This window comes from Hordeum vulgare, chromosome 2H (genome assembly GCF_904849725.1).
Source record: "Hordeum vulgare subsp. vulgare chromosome 2H, MorexV3_pseudomolecules_assembly, whole genome shotgun sequence".
Taxonomy (NCBI): domain Eukaryota; kingdom Viridiplantae; phylum Streptophyta; class Magnoliopsida; order Poales; family Poaceae; genus Hordeum; species Hordeum vulgare.
The window spans coordinates 186941153-186964731 of NC_058519.1; the positions used below are offsets into that span (position 1 = coordinate 186941153).

The window sequence follows — 23579 nt, forward strand, 5'->3', positions numbered from 1 at the left end:
ACCTATATCGGGTTATCGAGACCGTGGATCTCTTCGATAAGTGGTAGATTTTTGACATCTTCAGATCTAATGCCTTTCTCTTGCATAGATTTCTTGGCTTCTTGCATATCTTCGGGACTCAGGAATAGAATACCTCTTTTCTTAGGAGTTGGCTTAGGAGGTGGTTCGGTAATAGTCCAAGCATTATCGTTGATCAAGATGTTATTCAGTAGAATCTCAGCTTGTTCTATAGTTCGTTCCCTAAAAACACTACCGGCACAACTATATAGGTGGTCTTTGGGTGATCAGGCAAATCATTCTATAGAAGATATCAAGTATCTCGTTCTTCTTAAGAGGGTGATCAGGCAAATCATTCTGTAGCTGGATGAGCCTCCCCCAAGCTTGTGGGAGACTCTCTTCTTTGAGTTGAGCAAAGTTGTATATTTCCTGCAAGGCAGCTTGCTTCTTATGGGCAGGGAAATATTTCTCACAGAAGTAATAGACCATATCGTGGGGACTACTCACACATCCAGGAGCAAGAGAAGTGAATCAGGCTTTAGCGTCATCCTTTAGAGAGAAAGGAAACAACTTAAGGATATAGTAGTAGGAGATCTTCTCCTCACTAGTGAAAAGGGTGGCTATATCGTGTAGTTTGGTAAGATGGGATACGACCGTCTCAGACTCATAACCGTGGAAAGGATTCGACTAGAGAGATTATCTCAGGGTCGACAGAGAACTCATAATCCTCATCGGTGATAAAGATAGGTGAAGTGGAAAACTTTGGGTCGTATTTCATCCTAGCTTTCAGAGATTTTTTCTTCCACTTGATAAGTAAGTTCTCATCGTCATAGGCATCCTTACACGCAAGAAAATCCTCAGCTATCTCTCCCTCCATAACATAACCCTCACGTATATCAGGCAATTCATATCTAGGAGAGCTAGATCTAGTAGGAGCAAGAGCAGGTTCTATCTCAATAGTATCGGCAGTTTCAGAAGCATCACGAGCATTGGCAGTAACTCTAGCAATATGAGCATCAAGGAATACCCCTAGTGGCATATCAGGCAAAATAGTATCTCTAGCAGTATCAAGCATACCATCATCAGGCAAAATAGCATCTCTAGTATCATCAGGAAAAGCAGTATCAAGCATAGCATCAACAGGCAAAATAGCATCTCTAGCATCATCAAGCAAAGCAATATCAAGCATAGCATCTCTAGCAGTACCAGGCATAGCAGCATCATAAGCATCATCAATAGCAGTAGCATCTCTAGCATCATCTAGCACATGCAACATATCAAGATTTCTAGCAGGAGGTGGCGTCGCAAACTTACTCATAACTGAAGGTGAATCAAGTGCAGATCTAGATGGCAGTTCCTTACCTCCCCTCGTAGTTGAGGGCAAGACTTTGGTTCTTGGATCTTTCAGATTCTTCATAGTGATCAGCAGATATAAATCCCAAGTGACTCAGAGAATATAGTTATCCTTCCCCGGCAACAGTGCCAGAAAAATGATGTTGACGTGCAACTATTCCTCACTTGATGCCTCCCCGACAACGGCGCTAGAAAAGAGTTGCTTCCAGTTGCTCAACAATTACTAATTGTCTTGCAATGGCCCACCAGCGTGTGGGATCGCGGCAGTTTTCGATGGTAGAGTATTCAACCCAAATTTGTTGGTTCGCACAACGGGAAGTGAAAGAATATTCTCAAGTATTAGCAGCTGAATATGTCAGATTCAACCACACCTGAAAGATTAGTGTCTGCAAGCAAAGTATCAGTAGCAAAGTAATATGATAGCAACGGTGCCAGAAACGATCTGGTGACCAGGCAGACTATTCCTAATGGTTGTATCAACGACGCCAGAAAAGTATTGTAGCAGGTAGCAGCAGTGTAACAAGTAACAGCAGTGGCAAGGAACAGCAGTAGTGACAGCAGTAGCAAGTAGCAACAGTAGCAAGTAACAACAGCAGCAAGTAACAATAGCAGCAACAGTAGTAACTGCAGTAGAGCAAAGCAAGTATCAGTAGCAGCAAGTAACAGTAGCAGCAACAGTAGTAACAGCAGCAGAGCAAAGCAAGTAACAGCAGCAGTGGGACAAACTCGTAGGCAATGGATCGGTGACTTGTTAGATGACATTCATCATGCAACAGTTATAACACGGAGAGATATGTGACTAGCTCCCGTTCGTCAATGTGATGTAGGCATGCATTCCGTGTGTAGTCATACGTGCTTAGGGAAAAGAACTTGCATGGCATCTATTGTCCATCCCTCCCGTGTCAGCAGGGTCCACATGGATACTACGGGATATTAAGGTTCTCCTTTTAATAAAGAACCGAACCAACGCATTAGCACTTGGTGAACACATGAACTCCTCAAACTATGGTCATCACCGGGAGTGGTTCCGGTTATTGTCACTCCGTGGTTGCCGGATCATAACACATAGTAGGTAACTACAACTTGCAAGATCGGATCTAAAACACACATATATTGGTGACAACATAATAATTTCAGATCTGAAATCATGGCACTCGGGCCCTAGTGACAAGCATTAAGCATGGCAAATTAGTAGCAACATCAATCTCACAACATAGTGGATACTAGGGATCAAGCCCCGTCAAAACTAACTCGATTACATGATAGATCTCATCCTACTCATCACCGCCCAGTGAGCCTACGAATAGATTACTCACGAACGATGAAGAGCTTCATGGAATTGGAGAGGGAAGAAGGTTGGTGATGACGATGGCGACGATCTCCTCGATCCGGAGCCCAAAATGGACTCCAGATCTGCCCTCCAGGGCAAGAACGGGATGTGGCGGCGCCTCTGGATCGTGAAACGCGGTGAAATCTTCTCTCTTGATTTTTTCCGGGACGAAAGGGAACAAATAGCGCTGGAATTGGTCGCCGCGGCAAGGGGGGAGGCCGCGGCGTCAGGGCTTGTGGCGCACTGGCCCGTCCCCTCTGGTGGATCTTTGCGTAGGTATTTTTCATATTTTCCACAAATATTCTCCATAAATTTTCAGGACATTCCGAGAAATTTCATTTCTGCACAAAAACAACACCATGGCAATTCTGTTGAAAATAGTGTGAGTCCGGGTTAGTTCCATTCAAATCATGCAAATTAGAGTCCAAAACAAGGGCAAAAGAGGTTGGAAAAGTAGATACGATGGAGACGTATCAAAGGGTAGGTGAAAGTGGTTTTCTCCTCGTCAGATTGTGCAAGTGGTATTTGGGAGAAACCAGAATAACCGTCTAGAATGCAGAAGAGTGTGTGTTTGGAGAGCCTTTCTAGCATTTGGTCGATAAAAGGCACAGGGTAATGATCTTTCCTAGTGGCTTTATTCAATTTCCTAAAATTGATCACCATCCTATAGCCAGTGATAATCCTCTGTGGGATCAATTCATCCTTATCATTAGGGACAACGGTAATGACTCCCTTCTTAGGAACGCAATGCACCAGACTCACCCAACCGCTATGAGCAACAGGATAAATGATACCTGCTTCCAGGACCTTTAGTATTTCTTTTCTCACTACTTCTTTCATCTTAGGATTTAATCTCCTTTGATGATCAGCAACTGGTTTGAAATCAGGATCAGTTTTAATCTTGTGCTCGCAAACGAGTGGGACTAATGCCCTTAAGATTATCAAGAGTATATCCAATAGCAGCACGGTGCTTCCTCAGAGTTTTTAGTAACTTCTTTTCTTCATGCTCCAAGAGGCTAGCACTAATTATAACAGGATGTATCTATTTTTCATCAAGATAGGCATACTTAAGAGTATCAGGCAACTGTTTAAGCTCGAACACAGGATCACCCTTAGGTGGGGGTGGATCCCCAAGCAGTTCAATAGGCAAGTTATTCTTAAGGATAGGATATTGTTCTAAGACAACTCTATCTATCTCATCCCTTTCATCCATATGCATATTATTTTCATGCTCAAGAAAATATTGCTCTAAGGGATCAGTAGGGGGCACGACAATAGAGGCTAAGGCAATAGTTTCATCCCTACTAGGCAACTCCATTTCATGAGTTTGTCTACCAAGCTTAGAGAAATTGAACTCATGTGACACACCTTCAAAGCCAACAGTGACAGTTTGCTTCTCACAATCAATATGAGCATTGACGGTATTGAGGAAGGGTCTGCCAAATATGATGGGACAAAAAGCTATCTTGTGGGGTATCAAGAACGAGGAAATCAGCAGGATACTTCATTTTACCACACAAGACTTCAACGTCCCTAACAATTCCCACAGGGTAGATAGTATCTCTATTGGCAAGCTGAATAGTGACATCAATGGCCTCTATCTCAACAAGTGCAATATCATCTTTGATTTCATCGTATAAGGATTGAGGTATTGCTCCCATGTCACATAAGCCATGATAACAGTGATCTCCTATCTTAACAGAAACCACAGGCATGCCAACAACAGGCCTATGTTTGTCTCTAGCGTGAGGTTTAGCAATTCTAGCGGCATCTTCACAGAAGTGAATATTATGTCCCTCAACTTCTTTAGACAGAAGATCTTTGATAATAGCAATGCTAGGTTCAACTCTAATTTTCTCAGGGGGGTGTAGGTGTTCTAATATAGCCTCTACGTATCACAGTTGAAGCTTTAGAATGATCCTTTATCCTAACAGGGAAAGGTGGTTTCTCAATGTAAGCACTGGGAACAACAGGATCATTATAGGCAATGACTTTCTTATCAACTGGAGTGGGTTTAACTACATTGACTTCTAAAGGAGGATGATATTTAAACCACTTCTCTTTGGGGAGATCAATATGAGCAGCAAAGGATTCACACAATGAAGCTACTATCTCAGAGTCAAGTCCATACTTGGCGCTAAAATCACTAAAGGTATTTGTCTCAACAAAGGATTTAACGCAATCAAAAGTGAAATTCATACCTGACTCCTTACCTTCTTCAAGCTCCCAATCTTCAGAGTTGCATTTAATTCTCTCCAATAAATTCCATTTGAAGTCAATATCTCTCTTCATAAAAGAATCGGTACAAGAAGTGTCAAGCATGGTGCAATCATCATGAGAAAGCCGAGCATAGAAGTTCTGAATGATAATTTCTCTCGAGAGCTCATGATTGGGGCATGAATATAGCATTGATTTAAGCCTCCCCCAAGCTTGAGCGATGCTTTCTCTGTCACGAGGCCAAAAATTGTAAATATAATTTTGATCACGATGTACTAAATGCATAGGATAAAACTTTTGATGAAATTCCAATTTCAACCGATTATAGTCCCATGATCCAGTATCATCACATAGCCTATACCATGTCAATGCCTTATCCTTCAAAGATGAAGGAAAGACCTTCTTCTTGACCTCATCCTCGGGCACACCTGCAAACTTAAATAAACCACAAACTTCATCTACATAGATTAGATGCAAGTCTGGATGTGATGTTCCATCTCCTGTAAAAGGATTAGCCAACAGTTTCTCAAGCATACCCGAAGGAAATTCAAAGCAAATATTTTCAGTAGGTGCAGCAGGTTGAGGAGCAACCATTCGTGCTTCCGTTCGAGGTGAAGATACCCCGAACAAGCCCCTCAAAGGATTAGTATCCATAGTGACAAGTGACAATAAATTTCAGCACACTATATGAATGTTTCCTTACCAAGTTCCACTTACCAGAGGCGCTTCACTCCCCGGCAATGGCGCTTCACTCCCCGGCAACGGCGCCAGAAAAGAGTCTTGATGACCCACAAGCATAGGGGATCAATCGTAGTCCTTTCGATAAGTAAGAGTGTCGAACCCAACGAGGAGCAGAAGGATCTGACAAGTGGTTTTCAGCAAGGTAAAATCTGCAGGCAGTGAAATTGTCGGTAACAAGTGATTGTGTGGTGAGATGATTCGTAGCAAGCAACAAGTAACAAAACTAGCAACGGTGCAGCAAAGTGTCACAATCCCTTTTGTAGCAAGGGATAAGCCTGGACAAAGTCTTATAGGAGGAAAAACGCTCCCGAGGACACACGGGAATTTCTGTCATGCTAGTTTCATCATGTTCATATGATTCGCGTTCGTTACTTGGATAGTTTGATATGTGGGTGGACCAGCGCTTGGGTACTGCCCTTACTTGTACAAGCATCCCACTTATGATTAACCCCTCTTGCAAGCATCCGCAACTACGAAAGAAGAATTAAGACAAAGTCTAACCATAGCATTAGTGGATCCAAATCAGCCCCTTACGAAGTAACACATAAACTAGGGTTTAGGCTTCTGTCACTCTAGCAACCCATCATCTACTTACTACTTACCAATGACTTCCTCTAGGCCCAAATAATGGTGAAGTGTTATGTAGTCGACGTTCACATAACACCACTAGAGGAAAAACAACATACAACATATCAAATTACCGAACGAATACCAAATTCACATGAATATTATTAGCATGACTTATCCCATGTCCTCAGGAACAAAAGTAACTACTCACAAAGCATACTCGTATTCACGATCAGAGAGGTAATGAGTAGCATCAAGGATCTGAACATAAACTCTTCCACCAAATAATCCCACTAGCATCAACTACAAAGAGTAATCAACACTACTAGCAACCTTACAAGTACCAATCGGAGTCGCGAGGTGGTGATTGGTTACAAGTGATGAACTAGGGTTTGGAGATGAGATGGTGCTGATGAAGATGTTGATGGTGACGAGTCCCCTCTGATGAGAGGAGTGTTGGTGATGATGATGGCGACGATTTCCCCCTCCGGGAGGGAAGTTTCCCCGGCAGGATCGTCCTGCCGGAGCTCTAGATTGGTTGTGCTCAAGTTCTGCCTCGTGGCGGCGGCGAAACCATGAAAAAGCTCCTCTCTGATTTTTTTCCTGGACGAAACCCTCCATATAGCAAAAGAGGGGGCCAGTGGGCTAGTGGGCTGCCCACAAGCCCCCATGGCACGACCTGTGGGGGTGGCCGCATCGTGCAGGCTTGTGGGCACCCCCTGGTGCCCGTCTGGCACTTCTTCGGCCCAGTATTTTTGATAAATTGGAAAAAAAACCATTGCTTTTCACGGCGTTTGGAGTTGCGTAGAATAGGTATCTCCACTTTGCTCCACTTTCAGGCCAGAATTCCAGTTGCCGATATTCTCCCTCTTCATATAAACCTTGCAAAATAAGAGAGAAAAGGCATAAGAATAGTACCATGAAGTGACATAACAGCCAAAGAAGCGATAAATATCAACATGAAAACATGATGCAAAATGCACGTATCAACGCTTCCGCTTAGCGATCTTCAAAGGTATGAAGATGCTCTATCCCTTGCTCGTTGTTGGTTTCTCCTAGATAGATTTTGATGTGATGTAGGAAAAGTTTGAATTACTACTACGTTCCCCAAGAGTGGTATCAGAGCCAGGTTCTATGCGTAGATTCTACATACGAGTAGAACACAAAAGTTGTGGGCGATGATTTTGTCAATTGCTTTCCATTACTAGTCCAATCTTTTTTCGGCGGTATTGTGGGATGAAGCGGCCCGGACCGACTTTACACGTACGCTTACATGAGACTGGTTCCATCGCCTGACATGCACTTGTTGCATAAGGTGGCTAGTGGGTGTCTGTCTCTCCCACTTTAGTGGAATTGGATTCGATGAAAAGGGTACTTATGAAGGGTAACTAGCATTGGCATATCAACATTGTGGCTGTTATGTAGGTAAGAAGCGTTCTTGCTAGAAACCCAAATCAGCCACGTAAAACTTGCAACAACAATTAGAGGACGTCTAACTTGTTTTTGCACGGTATGCTATGTGATGTGATGTATGAGATTGATCATGTTCTTGTAATAGGATTCACGACTTGCATGTCGATGAGTATGACAACCGGAGGAGCCATAGGAGTTGTCTTAATTTATTGTATGAGATGCAACGCTATGTGATTACTTTACTTTATTCCTAACCGTTAGCTATAGTAGTAGAAGTAATAGTTGGCGAGACGAGTTCAAAAGACAAAATGATGGAGAACGTGATGATGGAGATCATGGTGTCATGCCGGTGACAACGATGATCATGTCGTGCCCCGAAGATGGAGATCAAAGGAGCAAGATGATAATGGCCATACCATGTCACTATATGATTTCATGTGATGTTTATCATGTTTTTCATCCTATTGCTTAGAACGACGGTATCAAAGATAAGATGATCCCTCATTAAATTTTGAGATAAGTATTCCCCTAAGTGTGCACCATTGCGAAGGATCGTTGTCTCGAAGCACCACGTGATGATCGGGTGTGATAGATTCTAACATTCGAATACAACGGGTGTAAGCCAGATTTACACACACAAAACACTTAGGTTGACTCGATGAGCCTAGCATGTACAGACATGGCCACGGGAAATGAGAGACCAAAAGGTCGAACATGAGTCATATGGATGATGCGATCAGCATGGAGATGCTCACCATTGATGACCAGTCCGTCTCACGTGATAATTGGGCACGGGCTAGTCGACGTGGATCATGTAACACTTGGATCACTAGAGGGATGTCTATCTGAGTGGGAGTTCATTAAATAATTTGATTAGATGAACTTAATTATCATGAACTTAGTCTAAAATTGTTTTTACTAATATTGTAGATCCAACGGCCCACGCAAATGTCCCACTGAACTTCAATGCGTTCCTAGAGAAAACCAAGCTGAAAGATGATGGAAGCAACTATGCAGACTCGGCTCGTAATTTAAAGCTCATCCTCACTTCTTTCAAGAAGGGTTATGTCCTTGATGCACCGCTAGGTGACCGTCCCGTTCCCGCGGCAGCTGCTACCTCTTGAGCTTGCGTTGGTTTTTCCCTTGAAGAGGAAAGGGTGATGCAGCACAGTAGCAGTAAGTATTTCCCTCAGTTTGAGAACCAAGGTATCAATCCAGTAGGAGTATCAAGGCAAGTCTCCAAAGTACCTGCGCAAAAACAAGAAAACTTGCACCAAACGCTACAAAGGGGTTGTCAATCCCTTCACGGTTAACTGCAAGGTGAGATCTGAAGGTGGAAAGTGCAACAAAGTAAAAGTGTAAAGCTGAAAATATGATGTGAAGTAGACCCGGGGGCCATAGTGTTCACTAGAGGCTTCTCTCATGATAGCAAGTATTATGGTGGGTGAACGGATTATTGTCGAGCAATTGATAGAACCGCGCAAAGTCATGATGATATTTAAGGCAATGATCATACATATAGGCATCACGTCCGAGACAAGTAGACCGATACTTTCTGCATCTACTACTATTACTCCACACATCGACCGCTATCCCGCATGCATCTAGTGTATTAAGTTCATGACAAACGGAGTAACGCCTTAAGCAATATAACATGATGTATAGGGATAAATTCATGCAATAGATATAAACCCCATCTTTTTACACTTGATGGCAACAACACGATACGTGCCTCGCTACCTCTTCTGTCACTGGGTGAGGTCACCGCACGGTATGAACCCAAAACCAAGCACTTCTCCCATTGCAAGAATTGTAGATCAAGTTGGCCAAACGAAACCCACAACTCGAAGAGAATTACAAGGATACAAAATCATGCATATAAGAGATCAGAGGAGACTCAAATAACATTCATAGATAATCTGATCATAAATCCACAATTCATCGGATCTCGACAAACACGCTGCAAAAGAAGATTACATCGGATAGATCTCCATGAAGATCATGGAGAACTTTGTATTGAAGATCCAAGAGAGAGAAGAAGCCATCTAGCTACTAGCTATGAACCCGAAGGTCTATGGTGAACTACTCACGCATCATCGGAGACGAAATGGTGTTGATGAAGAAGCCCTCCGTGTCCAAATCCCCCCTCTGACAAGGCACGAGAACGTGCCCCAGATGGGATCTTGCGGAGATAGAAGCTTGCGGCGGCGGAAAAGTATTTTTGTGGCTCCTTTCCGTGGTTTCAAATTTTTAGGGAATTTATAGGCGGAAGAACTAGGGCAGGGGAGCCACAGGTGGCCCACAAGCCTGCTAGGCCCCCCCAGGCCGGGCCTGGGTGGCTTGTGACCTCCTCCGAGGTCCCCTGCCTTGGTTCTCAAGTCTCATGCGTGTCTTCTGTTATGGAAAAAAAATCATTCTCTGGGTTTTATTCCGTTTGGACTCCGTTCAATATTCTCCTCTAAAAAAGGTCAAAAACACGGAAAAAACAGGAACTGGCACTTGGCACTGAGTTAATAGGTTAGTCCCAAAAAAGATATAAAATAGCATATTCATGCATAGAAAACATCCAAAGATGACAAGATAATAGCATGGAACCATAAAAAATTATAGATACGTTGGAGACGTATCAGCAACCCAGGACGTTCAGAGCGCCTGGCAGTCGTAGAGTGATGACTACTCCCTGGTTCAGTGCGGCATGCTTTACAGTTTAGAACCGGGGCTCCAAAGGCGTTTTGAGCAACATGGAGCATATGAGATGTTCCAAGAGCTGAAACTATTTTTCAAGCTCATGCCCGGGTCAAGAGATATGAAGTCTCCGACAAGTTCTTCAGTTGCAAGATGGAGGAAAATGGGTCTCTCAGTGAGAACATACTAAGAATGTCTGGGTTGCACAACCGCTTGTCTCAGCTCGGAGTTGAACTTCTGGATAACACGGTGATTGACAAAATCCTCCACTCGCTTCCACCTAGCTATAAGGGCATTGTGATGAACTACAACATGCAAGGGATGGAGAAGACCATTCCCGAGTTGTATTAAATGCTGAAATTAGCGGAGGTGGAAATCAAGAAAGAACATCAAGTATTGATGGTGAATAAGACCAGCAGTTTCAAGAAAGGCAATGGTAAAAAGAACTTCAAGAAGGACGGCAAAGCAGTTGTCGCGCCCAGTAAACCAGTTGCCGGGAAGAAGCCAAAGAAAGGACCCAAGCCTGAGACTGAGTGCTATTATTGCAAGGGAACCGGTCACTTGAAGCGGCACTGCCCCAAGTACTTAGTGGATAAGAAGGTCGGCAACGTCAAAGGTATACATGATATACATGTTATTGGTGTGTACCTTACAAGCGCTTGTAGTAGCTCTTGGGTATTTGATACCGGTGCTGTTGCTCACATTTGCAACTCAAAATAGGAACTGCGGAATAAGCGGAGGCTGGCAAAGGACGAGGTGACGATGCGTGTCGGGAATGGTTTCAAGGTCGATGTGATCGTCATCGGCACGCTACCTCTACATCTACCTTCGGGATTAGTTTTAAACCTTAATAATTGTTATTTAGTACCAGCTTTGAGCATGAACATTGTATCGGGATCTCGCTTGATGCAAGATGGCTACTCATTTAAATATGAGAATAATAGTTGTTCTATTTATATGAGTGGTATGTTTTATGGTCATGCCCCACTGGTCAATGGTTTATTCTTAATGAATCTCGAATGTGATTTTATACATATTCATAGTGTTAGTACCAAAAGATGTAAGGTTGATAATGATAGTCCCACATACTTGTGGCACTGCCGCCTTGGTCATATCAGTGTCAAGCACATGAAGAAACTCCATATAGATGGACTTTTGGAGTCTCTTGATTTTGAATCATTTGACACATGCAAACCGTGCCTCATGGGCAAGATGACCAAGACTCCGTTCTCCGGAACAATGGAGCGAGCAACCAACTTGTTGGAAATAATACATACCGATGTATGCAGTCCAATGAGCGTTGAGGTTCGCGGTGGCTATCGTTATGTTCTCACCCTCACTAACGACTTAAACAGATATGGGTATGTGTACTTAATCAAACACGAGTCTAAAACCTTTGAAAGGTTCAAGGAATTTTAGAGTGAGGTAGAGAACCAACGTGACAAGAAAATAAATTTCATACGATCTGATCGTGGAGGAGAATATTTGAGTCACGAGTTTGGCACGCACTTAAGGAAATGTGGAATTGTTTCACAACTCACGCCACCTGGCACACCGCAATGTAACAGTGTGTCTAGATATCGTAATCGTACTTTATTGGACATGGTGCGATCTATGATGTCTCTTACAGATTTACCGCCATCATTTTGGGGATATGCATTGGAAACTGTCGCATTCACCTTAAATAGGGCACCATCTAAATCCGTTGAGACGACATCGTACGAATTATGATTTGGCTAGAAACCTAAGCCGTCGTTTCTGAAAGTTTGGGGTTGCGATGCTTATGTGAAGAAACTTCAACCTGAGAAGCTTGAACCCAAAGCGGAAAAATGCGTCTCCATAGGATACCCTAAGGAAATTATTGGGTATACCTTCTATCTTAGATCCGAAGGCAAAATATTTGTTTCCAAGAATGGATCCTTTCTAGAGAAAGAGTTTCTCTCGAAAGAAATAAGTGGGAGGGAAGTAGAACTTGATGATGTAATTATACCCCCTCTCGAACCGGAGAGTAGCGCAGCATAAGAAAATGTTTCTGAGGTGCCTGCACCGGCTAGAGAAGAAGTTAATGATGATGATCATGAAACTTCAGATCAAGTTGCTACTGAACCTCGAAGGTCCACAAGTACACCTTCCGTACCAGAGTGGTACGGTAACCGTGTCATGGAAATCATCTTGTTGGACAACAGTGAACCTTCAAACTATGAAGAAGCGATGGCGGGCCCGGATTCCAACAAATGGATTGAAGCCATGAAATCCGAGATAGGATCCAGGTATGATAACAAAGTATGGACTTTGGTGGACTTGCCCGATGATCGGCGAGCCATAGAAAATAAATGGATCTTTAAGAAGAAGACTGACGTGGATGGTAATGTGACCATCTATAAGGCTCGACTTGTCGCTAAGGGTTATCGACAAGTTCAAGGGATTGACTATGATGAGACCTTCTCACCCGTAGCGATGCTGAAGTCGGTCCGAATCATGTTAGAAGTTGCCGCATTTTATGAATATGAGATCTCGCAAATGGACGTCAAAACGACATTCATGAACGGCTTTCTTAAGGAAGAGTTGTATATGATACAACCGGAAGGTTTTGTCGATCCTAATAATGCTGACAAGGTATGCAAGCTCCAGCGCTCCATCTATGGGTTGGTGCCAGCATCTCGGAGTTGGAACATTCGCTTTGATGAGGTGATCAAAGCGTTTGGGTTTGTACAGACTTATGGAGAAGCCTGTATTTACAAGAAAGTGAGTGGGAGCTCTGTAGCATTTCTCATATTATATGTGGATGGCATATTGTTGATGGGAAATGATATAGAACTTTTGGAAAGCATAAAGGCCTATTTCAATAAGAGTTTTTGAATGAAGGACCTTGGAGAAGCTCCTTACATATTAGACATGAAGATCTATAGAGATAGATGAAGATGCCTCATTGGTCTTTCACAAAGCACATACCTTGACAAGATATTGAAGAAGTTCAATATAGATAAGGCTAAGAAGGGGTTCTTGCTTGTATTACAAGGTGTGAGGTTGAGCATAGCTCAACGACCGACCACGGCAGAAGATAGAGAAAAGATGAGTACCTTCCCCTATGCTTCAGTCATAGGCTCTATTATGTATGCCATGTTGTTTACCGTACCTGATGTGAACCTTGCCATAAGTTTGGTAGGGAGGTACCAAAGTGATCCAGGAGTGGATCACTGGACAGCGGTCAAGAATATCCTAAAGTACATGAAAAGGACTAAAGATATGTTTCTCGTTTATGGAGGTGACGAAGAGCTCGTCATAAAGGGTTATGCCGATGCTAGCTTCGACACAGATCCGGATGACTCCAAGTCACAAACCGGATACGTGTATATTTTGAATGGTGGGCAGTCAGCTGGTGTAGTTGCAAGCAAAGCGTCGTGGCGCCATCTACATGTGAAGCGGAGTACATAGCTGCTTCGGAAGCAGCACGTGAAGGAGTCTGGATGAAGGAGTTCACCACCGACCTAGGAGTGATTCCCAGTGCGTCGGGCCTGATGACTCTCTTTTGTGACAACACTGGTGTTATTGCCATTGCCAAGGAGCCCAGGTCTCACAAGAAGACCAAGCACATCCAGCGCCACTTCAACTCCATTCGTGGATACATCCAGGATGGAGATACAGATATTTGTAAAGTACGTACAAATCTGAATATCGCAGATCCGTTGACTAAACATCTTCCACGAGAAAAATATGATCAACACCAGAACTCTATGAGTGTTCGATACATCACAATGTAACTAGATTATTGACTCTAGTGCAAGTGGGAGACTGTTGGAAATATGTCCTAGAGGCAATAATAAAGCGGTTATTATTATATTTCCTAGTTCATGATAATTGTCCGTTATTCATGCTATAATTGTATTAACCGAAAACCGTAATACATGTGTGAATACATAGACTACAATGTGTCCCTAGTGAGCCTCTAGTTAGCTAGCTCGTTGGTCAATAAATGGTCATGATTTCTTGATCATGGACATTGGATGTCATTGATAACGGGATCACATCATTAGGAGAATGATGTGATGGACAAAACCCAGTCCTAAGCATAGCACAAGATCGTGTAGTTCGTCTTCTAAAGCTTTTTTAATGTCAAGTATCATTTCCTTAGACCATGAGATTGTGCAACTCCCGGATACCGTAGGAGTGCTTTGGATGTATCAAATGTCACAACGTAACTAGGTGGTTATAAATGTGCACTACATGTATCTCCGAAAGTGTTTGTTGGGTTGGTACGAATCGAGACTGGGATTTGTCACTCCGTGTAACGGAGAGGTATCTCTGGGCCCACTCGGTAATGCATCATCATACTGAGCTCAATGTGACTAAGGAGTTGTCCACGGGATGACGTGCTAAGGAACGAGTAAAGAGACTTTCCGGTACCGAGACTGAACAAGGTATAGGGATACCGACGATCGAATCTCGGGCAAGTATCATACTGGTAGACAAAGAGAATTGCATACGGGATTGATTGAATCCCCGACATCGTGGTTCATCCGACGAGATCATCGTGGAACATGTGGGAACCAACATGGATATTCAGACCCCGCTGTTGGTAATTGATCGGAGAGGTGTCTCGGTCATGTTTGCATGGTTCCCGAACCCGTAGGGTTTACACACTTAAGGTTCGATGATGCTAGAGTTGTAATGGGAATAGTATGTGGTTACTGAAGGTTGTTCGGAGTCCCGGATGATATTCCGGACGTCACGAGGAGTTCTGGAATGGTCCGGAGGTAAAGATTCATATATAGGAAGTGGAGATTTGATCGCCGAAAGTGTTTCGGGGGTCGTCGGTATTGTACCGGGACCACCGGAAGGGTTCTGGGGGTCCACCAGGAGGGGCCACCAGCCCCGAAGGGCCACGTGGGCCAAAAGTGGATGGGAACCAGCCCCTAGATGGGTTGGTGCGCCACCCACCAAGGCCCAAGGCGCACAAGGAGGCAAGGGAGGCAAAACCCTAAGCGTGCTGGGCTGCCTTGGGTGGGAAGCCCACCCCTACGGCGTCGCCCCCATCTCATCTAGGGCTACCGCACCTCCTAGGGTTTCCCTAGGGGTGACGCACCCCCTCTCCCTCCCTCCTATATATAGTGGAGGGTTTGGGAGGGCTGCACACACATGAAACTCCACCTCTCGGCGTAGCCCTACCTCTCCTCCTCCTCCGCGGTGCTTGGCGAAGCCCTACCAAAGAACTGCATAGCTCCACCGTCACCACGCTGTCGTGCTGCCGGAGCTCTCCCTCAACCTCTCCTCTCTCCTTGCTGGATTAAGGTGAAGAAGACGTGACCGCGCTGCACGTGTGTTGAACGCGGAGGCGCCGTTGTTCGGCGCTTAGATCGAAATCTTCCGCGATCTGAATCGCTATGAGTACGACTCCATCAACCGTGTTCGTAGTAACGCTTCCGCTTAGCGATCTTCAAAGGTATGAAGATGCTCTATCCCTTGCTCATTGTTGGTTTCTCCTAGATAGATCTTGGTGTGACGTAGGAAAATTTTGAATTACTACTACATTCCCGAACAGCGATGCCTTGGAGACGGCGACAATAGTTATTGATGTTGAGGTCTCCGCGCACAGTCGGCTGAAACTCCTGGCCGATATGCGCCGCGACATCGGCCTTTGCCTTTTGAGAGGAGGGAGGCGTAACCATTGCTCTGAGTGTCAAACTGAGTGATGAATCTCTATTGTATTGCCATAACTGAACCGGGTTACATATACATCGGATCCCTTACATGCAGGGCACGTACCGTGGTGGTAGAGATGGACTAGGGAGGATCATGAAGACTAGGCCTACGTAGTTACAATAGACAAAGGGATAAGCATCAATACAAGTGTGCATGTACGAAGCGCGTGACAGTTCAACACTATACACATATTTGACACCAATTCTAACATCAAACTCTTAAGCACAAGAGGCCAATTATAAGGTTTGGCCTAATCTTACTGCAGAGCTAATAGGGGCACAATCTTCTCATGGAGCTTGACATGTATGGAGATGAAATAGCATGTTTTTGTTTTGATAATTTGGGAGCCACCTACTCACCAACCAATACTATATTTCGTGCAAGAACAACACTTTGTAAGATAAAAGTGTATTATACATGGCTTTGGAATTTTGATTCATCATCTCTTGAGTCCAGGCATCCGATGGATTCACCCAACCATTTTTAATGGACTTTTTGAACACTCCAAGTGGTTGTTTCTGTTAGGAGAATTAAAGTTTCGTTTTCAGAAAAATGGGTTCTAGGAGACATTTTAGAACAACTTTTTGTTAGTTTTCTGTCGAAATATGTTTATTCAATTCTTTGTTTGGATTTAAAACTCACTTGTTACTCACAACGTGAATTAGATGATCTCTTAGCATGATATTTCTCACCACATATCGGCCACTATCCAAGCCCAAACGTCCATAGAAAACCAAAGTTAGTTAGCAGTTGTGACTTGTGACTATGATGTAGAATCCGATTGTATGATAAGAGCGGATCTGTTTTAACACAAATATCTTTTAGCTTAAGTTTGTACCATGCTTTCAAGGATGCATCATGAAGAGGTGTACTGGTAATGTAAAATAAGAGCCAAGACGACAAATACAATTGATATAATGTCTTGCGGCACATCAGACCCATCCACCACAGTTACAACAAAGCACACCTCACGTAGTCCAACTCAAGCCACAAATGGAAAAGACCAAGGACGCAAAGCCCAAAAACGCATCACAATCGATGTCAAACACCCTGAAGGCATGGTGAAAACTCTAGGATAGACTGGCTCAACATACCCTTGCACCTAAGAGATGGCAGGTGGACAATGTGAGACAAGTGAACTAAAGGAAGTAGTTGTCCAGGAGGTCCCAACGACGACGTACATAGCTCCCCGAAGGTCCAGGCCCTAGCGGTAACAAACACCAAACACCATGCCGCCCACAAGCTTCGCGAGATCGACAAAGCAACCAACATTAGCGTCCACTCCGGTATACTCCTAGGCACCCAGACGTCGCTTCCGAGAAAGGGACAACGTCACAACGTCATCGTTGCCGGGTCCAACAAAATGGACCCAAGGTTTCCCCTAATGCCCGAGGGGACGGTTAAGACCAACACAATGTCTCCAGGGAGAAGACGACACCCGCAGGCGTCGTCATTGTTCGCGGCCGTTGTCGCAGCCACTGTCGCGTACAGAATTCTCCCCGACCATGACCGCCGGGAACTGCTGGAGCAGAGCATGGTGAGCTGGTGGGAAACAAGCCACCAACTTGGAGCACCGCCAGTGGGAGGAGATCAAGCCCTTTGTCATTGAGGCTTGCCACGGGAAAGGCGGTAACACGAGCAGGGGAGAGGCCCTCGAGTTTCAGCGAGCGGACATGTGTCCGCCGTCCAGATCATGGCTAGATACCGAACACCCATGTGCCGCCGGAGAGAGGGGGCATGGTCTGGCCCAGTTCCCAATCCGAGAGGAGATGCATACATCCATGGAGAGTGGCTACTGAGGATGATGGACCCGACTACCGTTGTCCCGGCTCGCCACCCGCGCGTCCATAACGCGCAACTCATGCTTCGTCGGCCATGCACCCTTGCGCTCGCCAAACTCAGCGCCAAGCCTGTACCCATGCCATCACGTCACCCCCCCTACGACACCCACGTCGCACGACCCGAGCGAGACGAAGTGAACAGACCCCGCTGCCGCTGGCAGCAACAAGGGGAGGGGAGCCGAAGAAGGGAGCATCGCCGACGGTTTGGGTTTGGCTCCGGGTCATTGTGGCCTTGTTTCCCGCCGCCCTTGTTTGGATTTTTTGTTCGGGCCAATGCCGAAGAAATTTGTATCATGTAGCGACTCCAATAATCTCGCTATTCCATCAAACGTTGTCAAGGGTAAGATTAAGGATGAGGCTTTGCTTTAGGCGGTTGTAGGCGCAAAGTTATTGAGTAATGTAATGCCGCATGAGTTATCTTTTCTTTCACTCGCTTTGCGGGTTAGAGCAACTCCAACCAGTCGACCCAAACGGACGAACGCTTTGTCCGTATTTTGTCCGCTTGGATCGACCCGACGGACATTCACGTTTGCTTTTGCATTTGGGTCGGTGCTTCCCTTAAGATGGCCACGATCTATTTTAAGGCGGCTTAAAAAATTATAATAAATATTTTAAAAATACAGAAAACATTAATGCCGGCCTGAAACGCTGGCGATAGTCCACATTACATTAAGCATAAAAATTAATAAATTAAAAACGAGGAGGTGCGATGCCCTAAGGGTCCTCCTCATTGTCGTCATTGGGGCCGGTGAGGTCGACGAGCGTCGACGCCGGGCCAGCCTAGGGGAAGACCGTCTCCTAGGCGGCATCGACCTCGTCCGCTGGCTGCACCGGCGCTCGCTGGGTAGCACGTCACTCCTCCTCCTCAGCTTCGGCCTCTTGCTCCATCAGCTCGATTCACCGGGACTCTGCGCCCTCCTTTGACACCCGCCTGCTATCGTCGGTGCTCCAAGTAGGCCTCCTCTTGTTCTTACGTTGCACCCAACCAGATGGAAGGCGCGCTGACCCACTCACGCACCACCCCGTCCAAGGCGTACATCTTGAGCCTGAGGACCAGCGGCCCTGGCTTGGTGGGGAATGGCTAGGCCATCGGCGGCACGACTACGTCGCCGACAGCAGAGAGCGCCATGGTCTCTGCTAGATGCTTCTGGTAGGCTTCCTCCTTCTCCTCCTTGAGGCGCGCTTACTCCTTGCTTGCATGCAGGATGGCCGCCAATGCAATCTCGTATGCGGCCTCCGCACCCTGGTCTTCTTCGCGCATGACGAGGGGCGGCGGCGGTCCAGCCACCACGTCGCGGACGCCACGCCGGCCTGCTCCTCGTACTCCCACATGAACTAGGCCTCCCAGCTGTTACGTCGGACGGGAACGTGCGGACAGGGCAAGGGACTTGCCCTTGTCTTTGCTGGAGAAGAGACCCGTACTGGTTAGGGTTTGCCGCCGGTGGAGGAGCAGCGGGTGGCTAGATGTGGACGTGGACGACTTCTGAAAAAAGGATGAGGCTGCCCCCGCACACTCGGATTAAAAAAAGATGTCTCTGGGTTGCTGACGAATGGGCCTGCGGGGGGCGGTCGTCGTTAATAAATACGATGCTGGTTTTGACAGGACGCCACACGTGGACGGGCGTGAACATGAGAAGACGCGCGCCGCACATTTCAGGCACAATTTTAAACCGGAAATAGATCAATGCAGACGCGTTTTGGATTTTGGTCGGTGCGTTGGACGTTTATTTTTGTCCGCCGTCGATCCAAACGGATGCTGACGGATTTGGGTAGCTCCATTGAAGTTGTCCTTATGCCTAATCCTTCTCTCATTATAACGGTAAGCCTGTTGCCTTGACTTTTAGAAAAGAACTATGAAGCCAATGCATCTTCGCTGACAGTGCACTGCCAGTGCAAACGAACGAGGCATAACCTTGGTGCCGTTAGGTTGGAGCATGTCGATTTTGGCCATCGTAAGAAAACGTCGGGCCATTTTCCGTTTTCAGCTACCAGTGACGAGACGCACGGAAAAAAGGAGAACTTGTACGACGCTTAAATCACTGACCACGACCACTGGCGCTTCACGTCGGAGCTGCCAGTCACGCCACCACACTCGCGACTGGCGAGACGTCCGCGAGCCCAAGCCTAGCCAGTAGCCACGCGGTGCAAAAAGCCTGTGCCAGGATCGATTCGCTACGGACCTGACCGATCTGGATGCCAAAAAAAAAGCTTGTACGCGTCTGCTTTGACTCTCGCCTGCTCTGCGGAAGTAGAGTAGCATAGCATGGTGCTCCGTCCAATCTTGGCAGCTGCACTGGATAATTACATTGCCATTTAGAGCATTTGTGTAACTGTGTGTGATGTGTGTGTGTGAGAGAGAGAGAGAAAGATGTGGGTGGAGAGGACAGAGAAAGAAAGAGAGAGAGAGACCACGAAGCTTGACGGAAGTTTCGTCCACACCGCGTTTCACTTGTCACCGCTTTTATCCGAGCAAAGAAAATATTCTCACTGGGAAACCTCTACTCGGTTCTCTGCTGCCTACACCTAGACTGCTATATATTACCGCATCAACCGATCGCAGGCTAGAGTAGACATCGCCACAAAACCCTCGAGGCTCCTCATCTCCTTCTTCTCTTCTTCTTCACTCGTCTCTCTCTCTCTCTCTCTCTCGGTTGCTAGCTGCAGCATGAGCAATCTTCCGACGGCAATGGGGGGCGAGCGGGACATCGAGCTGGGGCTTCCCAATACCAACACCACAGCAGCCTACACGCTTCACCACTTGCTTCAAGATACTCGCCAGTTTGCGACGATGCTGGACAGCACGGCGAAGATGCTTCACAAGCTCAAGGTACGAGTACGACTCATCTCATGTCCATTCTTAGCTCCACACAACGTGTTTGTTTTCCGTAATAACGTTGTCTCTTTTCCCCCTTATACTTACTTTACACAATTTGTTGTTCTTTCTTCCCACCCCTAGGAAGCCAACAAAGAGTTGAAATCGGCTGCTGAATCTGCTGCAGTGAAACGTACAAACTCCTGCAGTTTGACCTGCATTCATGCCCTTGCGTTTCTACGTGTGTGTGTGTGTGGTCTATCTAACTGCTGCGTTCTTGTGAGAAACCTTGTAGAAATCAAGGGGCGGATGGAGAAGGACATGGATGAGGTGGGGAATATGGCCCGGATCATGAAAGAGAAGTTAAACAGAATCTTCCAAGGCGTACTGATTCCAGTTCTGAACAATATGTCAACTGGACATGCATATCCAGGGCTCATTTCTCTTATGATCATGGATCCAGCAACACTGTCCAAGTTCACGTAAGATCTATATCCATTTCTCCAATAGCTTAAACATCTAGAGTAATTGACTTGGCACTATTAAGTGTTAACTGCTAGTAGTTGTTAGTCTACCAGAAGATTCCTACGTGGTTTAAAACGCATCCAAATATTGTTTCATCTGAAGAGACACTGCCAGCTAGTTTTTCAGCAAAAGATGTGAAATTTGACTAGGCTTTTGGTGATTACAGAGCAGTGAAGATAAAGCTTAAAGAAAGAAAGAAGGATCTTGAGGTGTGCTTATCTAAGTCTAACTCGATATGCATCTTCTATGTCAAACAAATTTACATATCTTTCCGTGTAGTGATCTAATCCGCACCTGTTGCAGAATCTGGGAAAATCGATCCAGGAAGAGTACCTAAAAGTCGTTCAGAGCAGGATTTTCACAGGTCAGGAGCTGAACCTGGTTCAACTTTCTTCATTTTATTTCTGGGTGTTCAAAACTTGTGTATGAATGGCCTTGCGCTACCCATTTTTTCTGAGAATTCTGAACCTTGTGCCTGGAACAGTCACCGGAGTAAGGCTCTCTGACGAGGTAAGCATCATGCTACCTGTAATACTACCCTATGTAGAGGGACGTAACATGCATACATACATTGGTTTTCCCATCTCACTGCTATGGCCTATGGCACAAAACATAAGCAGGTGCTTCGCGTAATCGACACCAACAGTATCGTGCAGATGTTTGAAAACAGAGTTCATGGAATAGGTCCAGAGCAGGTCCGTTTCGAAAAGCACGTTCCATTTCACTAGTTAACCAGTAGTAATTCTAATCACCCAGCTAACGGCTCGATTTCGTCTTCGGAAAACTTGGGCCTGCTTTGGTGCACAGGTCGGCGCCGTAGGGGAGGAGATCAAGGAGCGGCGTGATGCGGCCATGGATCTCGGCAAGAAGACTGTTGAGTTGCAAAAGGTAAGTACAGTAGTCTTTTCTTCGTTATAGGCCGCAACAGCTTTCGCCAAAATGTTTTCCTTGAGAAAGGTGTCATAGCTCTCTTTCCTTGATGGCAATCGTGTTTCGTTGGCAGAATTTCAGGGAGATGCTGGGGCTTGTCAAAGCGCAAGAGAAAATGGTCAAGGCAATGCATCAGGTCGGTTGGCCTGCAGGTCTCATTTACTTGATCGATATATATGTATCTAGGTTGGCCTGGGAGCTAGCTAATGCTTGCTGCTGAAAAATGTGGTGCCAGGTTCAGAATGCTGTGATCCGTGCACGATCTACCGCCAAGGAGCAGCGCCTGCGCGCCGAGATGGCCCGTGCACAATCCAGTGCCGAGGAGCTGCGCGACGAGGTGGCGAAGAATAAGCTGCTCACGGAACTGGTTGTGATCGGCCTCTTGTTGCTTTTATGCATCATCGTGATTAATCTAGCATAGCAATCTCCGGCTGACCACTTACGGCGTAGTACCTCTTCCTACTTGCATGGCAGATAGCTTAGATTCTACGTACTCCGTAGAATTTTATATCGAGGGACTGCTGTAATAATGTTAAGTTGTCAAACTATCATTTAGTATGCCTTATTTCATGACTTCCGTGGGAGTAATTTATTGTATGCCATCATTGCATGTATGTGAGTAGTTTTCTCAGGCTGTGAATATATATGCCACAACCAGCTGCTCCACTGTCGTACATATAGCTCCCGCACGTGTTTAACTTGGTCCACCCAGCCGGCTGCCGCTGCCATTTTAGGGTGCGTTTGGTTGCAGGGACATGCTAGGGTGGTTGAGGGCATCCCCAACCACCTGGTTAGGGATGGCCATTTTTTGTTTGGTTGAAAGGGTGGTGTTATTTCATGTTTTGTTTGGTTTGAGGGATATAAATGAAGGATAAGGGTGCGACCTCGGCAATACGGAGGAAGGAGGGGATCGGCTGGTGACAGAGGAAGGGGAGGACCGGCGACACGGAGGAAGGAGAGGATCGGCCGGCTATGCAGAGGTAGGAGAGGAGCGGCCGGCGGCGCGGAGGTGGGAGAGGAGCGGCCGGAGGCGCGGAGGAAGGAGAGGAGCGGCCGGCGGCGCGAACGTAGGAGAGGAGCGGCCGGTGGCGTGGAGGTGGGAGAGGAGCGGCCGGCGGTGCGGAGGTAGGAGAGGAGCGACCAGCGGTGTGGAGGAAGGAGAGGAGCGGCCGACGGCGCGGAGGTGGGAGAGGAGCGGCCGACGGCGGGGAGGAAGGAGAGGAGCTGCCGGCGGCGCCAAGGTAGGAGAGGAGCGGTCGGCGACGCGGAGGGTGGAGAGGAGCGGCCGGCGGCACGGAGGAAGGAGAGGAGCGACCGGCGGTGCGGAGGAAGGAGAGGAGCGGCCGACCAGTGAACACAGCGCGCGGGGTGGATGCCCCCACCGTTTTGGGCGGTTGACCCCATCCTTGTTTTGAGGGAATATTTTTGGCATCTGGCTCCCGTGTCCTCCCTCGCCTCGGATCCAAAC

General features: G+C 46.2%; 1 protein-coding gene across 1 annotated transcript; it reads left to right on the forward strand.

Annotated features, from left to right (window-relative positions):
• Positions 1-20427: 20427 nt before the first annotated feature.
• Positions 20428-22676, forward strand: LOC123429893 (putative syntaxin-131). Its single transcript, XM_045113869.1, has 10 exons — positions 20428-20671; positions 20801-20849; positions 20952-21138; positions 21348-21390; positions 21485-21545; positions 21666-21691; positions 21802-21876; positions 21989-22069; positions 22185-22247; positions 22347-22676. Exons 1-10 carry the CDS (start codon positions 20510-20512, stop codon positions 22530-22532), a joined length of 933 nt encoding a protein of 310 aa, XP_044969804.1. The 5' UTR covers positions 20428-20509; the 3' UTR covers positions 22533-22676.
• The last annotated feature ends 903 nt before the right edge of the window (positions 22677-23579 follow it).